This window comes from Phymastichus coffea, unplaced genomic scaffold, assembly GCF_024137745.1.
Source record: "Phymastichus coffea isolate CEN01 unplaced genomic scaffold, Cenicafe_Pcof_1.1 PCOF00170, whole genome shotgun sequence".
In the NCBI taxonomy this organism is placed as follows: Eukaryota; Metazoa; Arthropoda; class Insecta; order Hymenoptera; family Eulophidae; genus Phymastichus; species Phymastichus coffea.
This window is the reverse complement of record NW_026706981.1, coordinates 174189-185282: the sequence shown is the minus strand read 5'-3', so window position 1 is coordinate 185282 and position 11094 is coordinate 174189. Positions and strand designations below refer to the sequence as shown.

The window sequence follows — 11094 nt, the reverse complement described above, 5'->3', positions numbered from 1 at the left end:
CCCACTTCATGTGGCAGCAGTCGCGAATTTTTTCTCGAAGCGCCGTTCGAATTCTCCCGCGACTCAGGCAGCAGCAGCGTAGTGGCCGCCTTCTGGTTAGCAAGTTCGTCAATGCATAGCCGCTGGCAACTCAATAATCGGCACGTGGACGAAGCTTTCGCTAGCACTGCTCTTCCACGTCGTATATACGCATATACTTATACACACAGACAGCCAATAGCGGACGGACTTAACCTTGACGGCCAGACGTCGCGCGGTTAGAGGTGAGGGTGCCTGCACATTTATTTGTAACCCGTGTCGTGTATGTTTTTCTCTCTCCCTCCCTCTATGTTCATAGCGAGGTCCCCACAGCTTTCCTCTCTTGTTCGCTCTCAAGTCACAAGTTACATCTCTCTGTCTCTCTTCTTCTCCTTCTCCATCGTTCGTTAATCCGCGTGCAGCTTTCGCGATCCCTTCTCATCAATTAATACCTTGTCGCCGTCTTCGTCTTTCGCGCTCAGTTGAACGCATTGCCCTCTCTCTCTCTCTGTCTCTCTCTTATTCTCTCATTCTCTCATTCTCGCTGCACATCCGACTACGACATTTATTATTAGCCACAATCTTTCTCTCTCTCTCGCTCTCTTTCTCTCTCTCTCTCTCTCTCTCTCTTATACTTAGTTTACGCCTCTCTGTGTGTCCGCGAAATTTTCCAAGACTGCCTTTTTTTTCCTTTCTCTCTCTTCCATTCTGTGCATGTGTTCATCTGTGTGTTGTTACTGTGCTCCTCTCTATCCTCGTTATTCGCGTCTGTCACAGAAAGTGCAGAGTGCGACCCCATAAACAAGCAGAAGAGTTGCAGCCGCACATTAAGAGGGCAGATTGAGATCAAGACAGAGGGCTGCCCAGGAATGATAAACTCGAGAGTGACACTTGTTCACGAGTGTAGAGCCGCAGCTTTGTCATCGTCGCTATAAATCGCTAGCAAAATTGTGCAGTGTAGTGTCAGCGAGCAAGACGACGACCACGTCGACGGTGGCGAGCGGGTGCTGGTGGTGGAGGTGTAGAGGCCGCCTCTTCTAACCTCTACCAGCAGAAACGAGATGCAAATGCGCAGCGAGTTGGTGGCCTGGCTGCTGCTGCTCACGGCCCAGGTCGTCGCTGGGGGCGGTGCCCTCGACTCCTCCAGCGGCGGTAAAATCGCTGGCTCCCAGCCATCCAACAGCCCAACTGCCACTTCGGCCAAGGTGGTAGCCGCCTTTGCGGCCAGCAGTCTCACCGATGGCCTTGCCAAGGCTGTTGCCCACGAATCTCTCGACCGTAAGTTGTGCATTTTGCCTTTTCAATTTTTCTCTTCCTGGATTAATTGTGTCCATCTATACGCGTGTTGATTGTGGTGTGTGGCTCTATTGTGACTAATTGGATTGGTGCTAATCTGCAGGAACTGACTCCTGTAATGATGACCTAGCCTGCATCACCATGGCTTCTAACGATAGACTGGGCTTAGAAGCCATCAAGTCCCTACACAGTCAGTTGGATGATGATGCTAATGGAAACATTGACCTGTCTGAGTCTGATGATGTGAGCATCTGTTAAACTATGTTGTTGTCAAGTCTTAATGATATCTGCTTCAACAACGTTATTTGTTCTAGTTTTTGCGAGAGGAGTTGCAATATGAGGCTGGTTATGAGAGGAGGCAGCGGGCATTCCATCATAATGATGATATGCACATCAGTGTTAGGGAGCTGTGGGAAGCTTGGCTCCGATCAGAGGTAGACTATCACACCTTACCTTATATGTTGTAACATACAAGCTAAAAGCATTACATTGTTTTCATAGGTTCATAACTGGACTATAGAGCAAACTTCAGAGTGGTTAAAGACTAATGTAGAACTTCCACAATATGTTCCTACCTTCATACAGCATCGAGTTACAGGGGCTACACTTCCAAGGTAAAATGATTCCTTTATTTAATGAAGTATCCTCTATATTTGCAAAGGTAATCTATATATTCAATTGTAGATTGGCTGTGAACAACATGCATTATCTTAGTAACATTTTGGGGATCAAAGATCCAATACACAAACAAAAAATTGCCTTAAAAGCAATGGATGTTGTCCTTTTTGGACCTCCAAAAGGTTTGAATACAATTACATTTTTTCTGCTGTTCTAGTTGCCAATTATCATTACTTGTTGTAGACTCTGGGCACAGTATAAAGGACATGATTATGATAACTTTGTTATTTGGAGCACTTATTGGTTGTTGGTATGCATATCAGCAGAAAAAAACTTCCCAAAAAGATCTTTACAGAATGATGAAAGATATGGAAAGTCTTCACAAAGCTGAACAGGAACTCAAAAGTTTGCAAAAAGAATTTGAAATAGTGAAAATGGAACAAGAAAGTGTGACGACAGAGAAACAAAATTTGGAGAAACGTTTGAAAGACGAAAGTATGGGCTTACATTCATCATCATCCGACCTTGAGGTTTCTCAATTGAAGGCAGAAATTGAAGTGAGTCATGCATTTGTATTATAAACATCACGTCTTAAATGTGCGTGCTACATACTCTTTACTTACTCTGTTTAGATGTTAAAATTAGAATTGCAAAGGGCCGAAGGTGAACTCGAAGATCGTTGTTGGTCTCCTCCAGTTGGTCTCCAGCATTGGTTACAACTAACGCACGAAATAGAAAATAAATCTTACACGAAAAAAAAAATTCTCGCAGAAAAGCAACTCCAAAGTGCGAGAGAAGCTGTAAGTTCATCATTTTCACATATTTTTCGTGCGCGTTCTCTTTTCTAATTTGCAGGTGTTTATTTCGTAGTGCGAAAAACTGAAAAAGAAAAGATCGAGCCTTGTTGGTGCTTTCGTTTCAACGCACGGAAAATCAATCGATGAAGTTGACAAAACTATTGTAGAAGCCAGAACAGCATTAAACGAAGTAACTGCGGAATTGCAGGAGCGAGTGCATCGTTGGAAACAAATCGAACTTTTATGCGGGTTTAATATTATTAATAATAACGGATTATCTTATTTGGAAAATATGCTTTACAGAGGAGCACCTAACGGCAGGAGTCTTGGATTTAGAGGTAGGTAATTGGCACTTGATGGGAAGAAAAATGAGAAACGCAAAAGAAATACAAATACAGGAAAAAGTATTAATCGCTACCTTAATCAGCAGGACGCATGAGTAGTCAAGATGATTTGGACGATGATGTTAGCTCAATATACACGCCGTCTTTATCGGGTGCAGCAGGTAAGCAGGAATTGGACAGCCATGACCACTCCAATTGACTGATTTTTGCTCAACTTACTTGTTACTCCTCCTCTCCACTATTCCTTTGGTGAAGCCACTGCTTTTTTGCACTGATTGGGTTTTTGGTTCATCGCACAACGACTCTCTATCTTAGAAAATTTTAGTCGTCCTTTCAATTCTAAAAATATACTAAGTAGCGTAGACGAAATTTATTTCTCAATTGTGATTGTAATTGTCGATGTATACATTCGTTAGATTATCACGATTTAATTTATTTTTATTTGATAAATTTTAAAAATTGGACGGAACTTGCGTAAGATAATTAGATATATATGTTTGTATTATTATCTTATGTGTTATTTAACATGAAGAGGATATAATTTATAAAAAAAGATTACTATTGCGCGATTTACTTATTAATGATAAAATACACATACAAGTTACGTAATTTGCAAATGTGTTTATGAGAGTAACTAATGAAAACTTTGAATTTCGTAAGTTTTAGTTTCAAACGTAGTAAGCAGTGGTTGAAGAAAATTAGGATCAGATATATAGCTAGTGTAAAATACAAAAACATAATAGATAGTGATTAAAGTATAAGTAGGAAACGTAAGTAGTACAAATAGTGCAAAAGTCAGCAGTAAAATAATGCGATAGACTTGAAAAGTCTCTCATTTGTGCCTTAACACATGCGTTTTTGAAAAGTTTTATTTGGAATTATCACATCAAAGCCTGGCTTTGACGTGATTTACTTTTGGCTTTTTTTCGAATCTCTTTATTTACCAATGACAAAGTTATAAAAGCTCGAGTAAGAATGGACTTAATTGAAATTTCGTACACTTTTACGATAACCCGTTATATTTCGATTCATTTGTTTTTTTCTTAAGGTTAATTATTATAGTAATAATAAATCCAAGCGGCCACATGGCTTTACTTTATCAATATAACTTGAAAGCTAACTTACTATCAACTACTAATTAAATTTATCCGTAAAAGTCAGCTACTTAGCTTATTTGTCAATAACGCGAAAACGGTGGACCTGAATATAGAGATGTTTTTTTACCAAACTGCACAAGTAAACAACAGTACTTACGGCACTCACTACTTCAGCGCCACTTTTTGCATTTATTCCTCATAAGACCATAAGTGGCCCGGGTCATTTTGAAATAAATCAAAGCCAAGGTAGTTAAATACATTTGTCAGACTCTAAAAGACGCATTTTTATACATGATGTACATAGAAAATTAGACTTTTGTACGTAATCCTCGTTGAATAAGAAAATATGAAAAATAAGAGCCGCTGAAACTGTATAAATAGGATAACAAATTGATGGCGGATTCTAGTGAGCTTTAGACTGTAGATTGTGATAGAAGGAAAGCAATACTTTCATTTTTAGGATGAATCTTTACGAAGTTGATTAACGATATATATATGTATGTATGTATATATGTACATGTATATATATATTTTTTTGTAAGAAATTGTAAACTGTAATTGTATTAATTGTATTACACACATATATACCTATTGGCGTACATAAACTCTTATTAATATCTTCCATATGTATGCTACATTTTATGAATTATGTATGTACATATATATCAATACTTAAGAAGAGCCGCAATTAATAAATTAATTGTACAAACAATGACACGTATTCAGCGAGCAAATTTAATTTTGTAAATAAACATTACCTACTTTGAACGTCAATTCATCTCGGCGGCATTTTTCATAAACGCTTGATTAATTTTCTTTGGAATCTAGCCCAATTTACTCATTTGCGCGTTTCACTCGTTATCAATTCTCTTGTTTAGAGTCAATATGTGTGTACGTCATACAGCAGCATGCAGCAATGTATCATTAGCTACACTAGGTGTTTGTTTTTTCAGCGTCATATTATAAACTCTACACAAGTAACAATTTTATTTGCAGTACGATCTTTGCATGTTTGCTGCTAGAGCCATTTGGTAGAGTGCGCCGTATTCGGCGTTGCTATCATAGCGAGCAGTAGTAAAATCACGCGTAGATTGCCTTAAATTTTTTGCGTTTAACTTCGGGGAATGGGAATGGATCATTAGCATCACTGCTTTCTTGTCGCTCTCGCTGTTTTTTCACTCCAGTGACGAAGCGCTTATCGCTCGCGCGCTCGCTCGACTCGCAATCAAGTTGCCGATACCTCCGAGAGGGTACCGATAAAAATATCCGCCCGCCATATATACCGTAAGAACGAGCGCTGGCTTGCACACGCGACTCGCGGTAATGCCAAAATAAGCGTGCGTCGCGCTCCTTACCGACCTTCAAGGAGTCGACTTGCTCGCTTTCCGAATTCGCATTGGAGCCTGCGGCCGAATTCTCAGCGCGACCAAAAGTCATCAAACAAGCCTCTACGCATCCTTGAGCGCGCGCGCTGAGTCATATAATGCCGTTAATCTCGAAGGTTTACTTGTTTTCTTATTTTCTTGTTTTTTTTTTTCAAACGAACAAAAAAACCCAATCAAATGCGCAGTTCTAACTTTTGCGATTGGCGATGCTTGCGACGATAGCGAGCAGCCGGCTGTTCCCGTGGCCTCGGGCGCAGACAGCTCGCGCGAACAGAGTAAAAAGGCATTTGAGGATAAACTAGATGTGTGAATGTGCGCAGGTGTCCAGGAGACGATGGGCTGGAAGGAGTCGTCGCAACCGCTGGACTCATCGAGCAGCGAGACGGGCGGCAAGGACACGCCACCCGAGACGGCGGTCGTACACTTTACCGTGGGCGAAGAGGAGAATGCGTTAGTCGCCGAGGTCGCCAGGCCGATAGCCAGGAGCTGCAGCCAGGACACCACCCAGGAGACCTTCCACCTAACCAAGAGCTCCTACTCGGAGAACTCGCTGGAACAGGCGGCGGCGGCAGCGGCGCACGACGTGCCCACGGTCGTCAAGTCGGCCTCGGCCGAGCGCCTCAAGCTGCGCAAACCGCCGGCGCTGCGCGATCTGCCGCCCGTGATGTCGCTCGACGAGGAGGCCCAATCCACCGACTCCAACTCCACCGCTGGGGACGACGAGCGCAAGGGCTCGCGCCGTCGCAAGCTCCACTTCCCGGCCTTCCGCAAGTCTGCCAAAAAGTCGTGATACTCGCTGGTCGTCCGCCGACTGTCGCGGCTGCTCTGATCGACGCCGCCGCAGTGCTCTCGCCGCGGCTGTCCGCGCGACGCCACGCTGAGACGCGCCGCGGCGCGATCCCCTTACCAGTACAGTACTTAATCGCTCCCCGCCTCTCTCTCTCTCTCTCTCTCTCTCTCTCTCTCTCTCTCTCTCTCTCTCTCTCTCTCTCTCTCTCTCTCTCTCTCTCTCTCTCTCTCTTGATACGGACGTTGCACTTACACGATTGCTTTCTCGCCGGCCGTGTAGAACTACCGACAAAAAAGTGACTTCACGCACTTTGGCCTTTTCCCGACGACTTTCGGCTTCGATTCGCAATCGTTTCTTCCTTTTCCTTCGAATTTCTTTTCAGCCTACTTTCATTATTGTTTGATTTCCTTTTATTCTTTTCTTCTTGGCCAGGCTTCTTTGGATTACTCTCTCACCTTTAAAAGTCAGTGCTTTTGACTTACGAATTACTTACCGATTCGCTTTTCGTTCTTTTTTACTTGCAACGCTCGAGCGGCATTACGCTGATCATCGAGTTGTATTACACGGCACCAACCACTTTAGGTAACATTCAAACTTATATATTTTTTATATTTCTTCCACTGAGAATCTCGTCTCGGTAAAAATATATTTTTTCCGTTGTGAGTTACTACTGAGACCTGTAGATAGACGCGTTTAAATTAGTTACTGTACAGCACTTATTATTCTAAGAATATTTATAGTTTTATTTATTGTTTTAATTACAATTATTATGTTATGATACTGCTGCGGTATTCTTACGAAGTAGGACAATAACACGATATCATTGAAAGTCCACAGCACCAAAATTAACAAAGAAAGCGTTCGATTGCATCCGTCCAAGGATGGTTAATCGAATTTTGTTGAAAATTAGCGGATTAAATGGCACGAAAATCAATTGGTATTGAAATGTCACAAGAAAATAGCCTGTTATTGCAAAGCATTCGCAAAAACGTCTATCAAGTTCCCCATGCTTCGCAAACATACTTGGAGCAGCATGCTCGCGACAGCGAACGTTAACGAGGAAATAAATGTTGATTGGTAGTCGAGTCGATTTGTAAAGTGATTTGAAGAGCGGCGACTCGTCGTTCGTTTGGTTTTATCTGTTCGATGAGCCGCGAGATGTTATCGCGAAGCGCACTCCCTTCGCTATGACATAATGTTAAGTGCTTTTTACGATTTACTCAAATGAATGCCAAAGTACGGCAACTTGTACATAATGGACGCGCGCGATCACGAGCGGTGATTGAGCGCGAGTAACGAGGCGAAGAAATTGCGCGGGACAGCTTATTTCTCGGAAGCACCCTGGTGTGCACGATCTTCAACGAGCAATTGGCAATACTAGAGTTATGTAGGCTTATTCTGAGCTTTTACCGTTGAATATTTATATACATACTCTGATATTTATTACAAATTTTTACAATGTGAGCGCTCCAAGTTGGCGAATCCAGCTGGCGATGCTGACCTTTTTTATTAGATGTATACCAAGTTTTGAGAAAATTTCTAATGTAACAAGACAAAGTATATATATATTGTATTGATTTAGACGTTAATTTATTTGCGGAAGGTGATGAAAATTTTGTTTGTATCTAGGCGATAAATCATTGATAGTATTATCAATAATAGAGATTAACAGAATGAGGGTATTATTTTATCAACGTTACTATTATATATATTCTTTACAATCACAGTTGTCATTTGAACTTACCTACGTTTACTTAATTGTAATTAAGAGACGGCAACCTTAAGAGAGCACTGCGAGCAGTCCTCTGTCGTAAATGTGTTATTTCGCGTGTCGGTACGTACGTTCGTCTGTTACTTCCAGCGCCGGTAACCATCATCCCTCGTACGCATACTTGCGTGTAGATGTGCAGCATCGAGACAAGAAAACGCTCCAGCGGAGGGAAACGATCATGGAACTTTTACAAGAATAAACGAGATACGCAATTGAACTTTGCCGCTCCTTTTCATTGTAGCACTATACCTCTTTCCAATGCGCATGCACATTCGAGCGCCGAACAAAGCCAGGCGCACGCGTCCCTGCGCAATCGTCGTCAAATTACGTAAACTCGGCGATAATTGCAAGAGTGCCGAGAGAACGATCGGCGAACGTCAACCATCGGGTTTGGAGTAAAGAAAGGAAAAGAAGAACGAAAATGCACGGGAGGCGTAGGCGTGGGTGATTTTGGCGCGTGCCAGTGGCAACTAGAGCCGATCTTCGCGTGCGCAATGAATCTCGCAACAGGCTTTCTCATTGACGTTCTTTTATTCAGCTTATTGTTCTTAGACATATCGGAGACTAGACTCTTTAGAACATTTATCTTTTTTCTTTTAACATCATATAAAACAATTGTCGGTAATCCATTCAGACCTTCTCTAACTTACAATTGTTTTGCTCGTATTCTTATTGTTTGGCGTTCGCGCGTTAGCGGTGAAAAGAATTGCGATTTCTCGCGTGGGTTCGCGATAATTCGCACGCAAATTTTCTCACAAATTGTCTGGAGCGATTCCTCGTGCGCAACAAGGCGTTGCACCGTGAACAATGCAAAATTTACAAAACGAAGCCTGCACTTTCGAGCAGTTTATTCGACGGCGCGGGAAAACTCGGTAGCGGATTGAATTGCGGATACAGCGTACGATTCAGAGGGAAGAGAAGAAATATCATGAAAAGCATTTTTCATTCGCAGCTACGCGCGCTCCTCGGATATTGCTTATATTCGCGTATCGTTCCACCATAAAAATGCCAATCAAGAAATGCGTGTGATATAAACGCTTCGGCGAACAAAAGCTTTCTCCGCTACTTTCACCTGCCGATACATTTGTTTCGCCTGACTGTTATAGTTTTTAGGTTTTTTTTGGTTTTTTTGTTTTTTTTGTTTTTTGTTTTTTTTTGGTTTTTTTTTGTTTTTTTTTTCTTTATTTCGTGAAAGACAAGACAGGTACGGTACGTTACAGTCCATTTCTTTATTTGTTCAGCGGTTCCGAAAATATTCCTCGGCCGATTAACGAACAAAGATCCGGCGAGAGAAAAAAAAACTTACACCGGCGCGGTGAGTTGCTTTATTAATCTCGAAAAGAAAAAGAAACCTTTCGATCGAGGTGATCAAAGCTATTTCGCGCTTCAATGACTCACGGTCATTCATCAAAAGTCCAATTACGTTCGTTTTGTAGGCGTAAACGTCCCACTTTTCCTTTGGCACTTTCTCGTATCTTCAAACGAACGAGAGCACCGTTTGTTTTAAAGACGCAATGTTTGCACTCGCTCTCGTCGCGAATCACACACGCACACGCAGACACCGTAAGAAATACTGTAATGTAATCGTAATGCTGATTGGGAGCCGATGATTGAACTTTCGAATGTATCACGTGTCGAAATTCGAGGGCGATTTCGAGCAATGGCTATATGCTACACGTATACCGTAACAAAGTAACAAACATATCACGTTTATAATCTGGCTTATACTCGTATCACACGTAGCTTGCAATTCCAGCTGTATAACACTGCGTAATGTGGGTCACATCGATAAACATTTCAAATATATACATGCATATAGAAAATTAATTTATATAAATTGTAGTGAGTCGTTAACCGTAATTAAATCGCTTAGGGGTAAGAGAGCTACCCAGCCCATCGTTCGGCAGTGGATATTCAGTCACGGAGAAAAGCAGACTTTACGGCAGAAGATCCATTTGCGCGCCGACGCTTCTCTTTCCAGAGAAAGAGAGAGAGAGAGAGAGAGAGAGAGAGAGAGGAGAGAGAGAGAGAGAGAGAGAGAGAAGAGAGACAGAGAGAGAGAGAGAGACAGAGAGAGAGAGAAAAGGGTCAAGCCCCCGTATCCGAAGGGACAATCTGTAAAAGGGTGTACTTATTTTTACGCGGTCGCGACGCTCTTTTCCTGCTTTTTTTTCCTTCTTTTTATTACGAGCTCGTAAAAAACGATATTTTTACGAGACGACGTATATTTACCTCTCGAGCAACCCATAAATTCGTCGCGCGGCTGCTCCTCACTCGCTCGTTAATGAAAATCTGTTGCGAGAGCGACTGTGCTGTCGTTCTTTTCTCTTCTCTCTCTCTCTCTCTCTCTCTCTCTCTCTCTCTCTCTCTCTCTCTCTCTCTCTCTCTCTCTCTCTCTCTCTCTCTCCTCTCTCTCTCTCTCTCTCTCTCTCTCTCTCTCCTCTCTCTCCTCCTCTCTCGCTTTGCCGTTCTCCCTATCGTGATTTTGGAATGATTACGCTCGCGCGACTGATCGTCGGGATTAGTTGTTCCGGCAGACCGCAACGACGTCCTCCCAACATTCGAATTCGGTTGCAAAAGCTTATTTACAGTGGAAAAACGAAAGAGCCACGCGGTAGACGAGCAGCTCGACGACAATCGGCTAAATGCTACATCGAAGAGTACAGGAAGCTTGCGGTCGGCCGCGTTCGATGCGTCTTGGTCTGGTTCGGTTGTCGGTTCATCTTTAGCGTCGAGCTCCGCGCCAGCAGCTGTCGGAGGCTGACCGGGGCTGCAAGAATCACAGGTCCATTGAGATCGGCGGCGCGGGCGAGGGGCCGGGGGCGGACGACTCACCCGGGGACGGGCCTAGGAGCGCTCGTCGTCGGGCTCGCGGCGGCCGTCGGCGAGGGCCAGGCCTCTCCTCGTCGCACTGCTCGCTCATCTCGGCGGCCGAGGGGATGGTGGCGAGCAGGCGCACGGCCAGGCGGCCGGGGCGA

General features: G+C 43.2%; 1 protein-coding gene across 3 annotated transcripts; it reads left to right on the top strand.

Moving 5' to 3' along the window:
* Positions 1–67: 67 nt before the first annotated feature.
* On the top strand, positions 68–8328 carry LOC131673190 (stromal interaction molecule homolog). 3 transcript variants are annotated; one of them, XM_058951000.1, is made up of 11 exons: positions 68–263; positions 796–1296; positions 1418–1557; positions 1629–1748; positions 1816–1928; positions 1999–2114; positions 2176–2489; positions 2565–2732; positions 2803–3067; positions 3160–3234; positions 5876–8328. In XM_058951000.1, the coding sequence occupies exons 2-11, from the start codon at positions 1080–1082 to the stop codon at positions 6343–6345; spliced, it is 1998 nt and encodes a 665-aa protein (XP_058806983.1). In that variant the 5' UTR covers positions 68–263; positions 796–1079; the 3' UTR covers positions 6346–8328. The 3 variants fall into 3 exon arrangements, with proteins under 3 accessions (XP_058806983.1, XP_058806981.1, XP_058806982.1); XM_058950998.1 differs by having other exon boundaries at positions 70–263; positions 3157–3234; XM_058950999.1 differs by lacking the exon at positions 68–263 and having other exon boundaries at positions 567–1296; positions 3157–3234.
* Positions 8329–11094: the final 2766 nt, after the last annotated feature.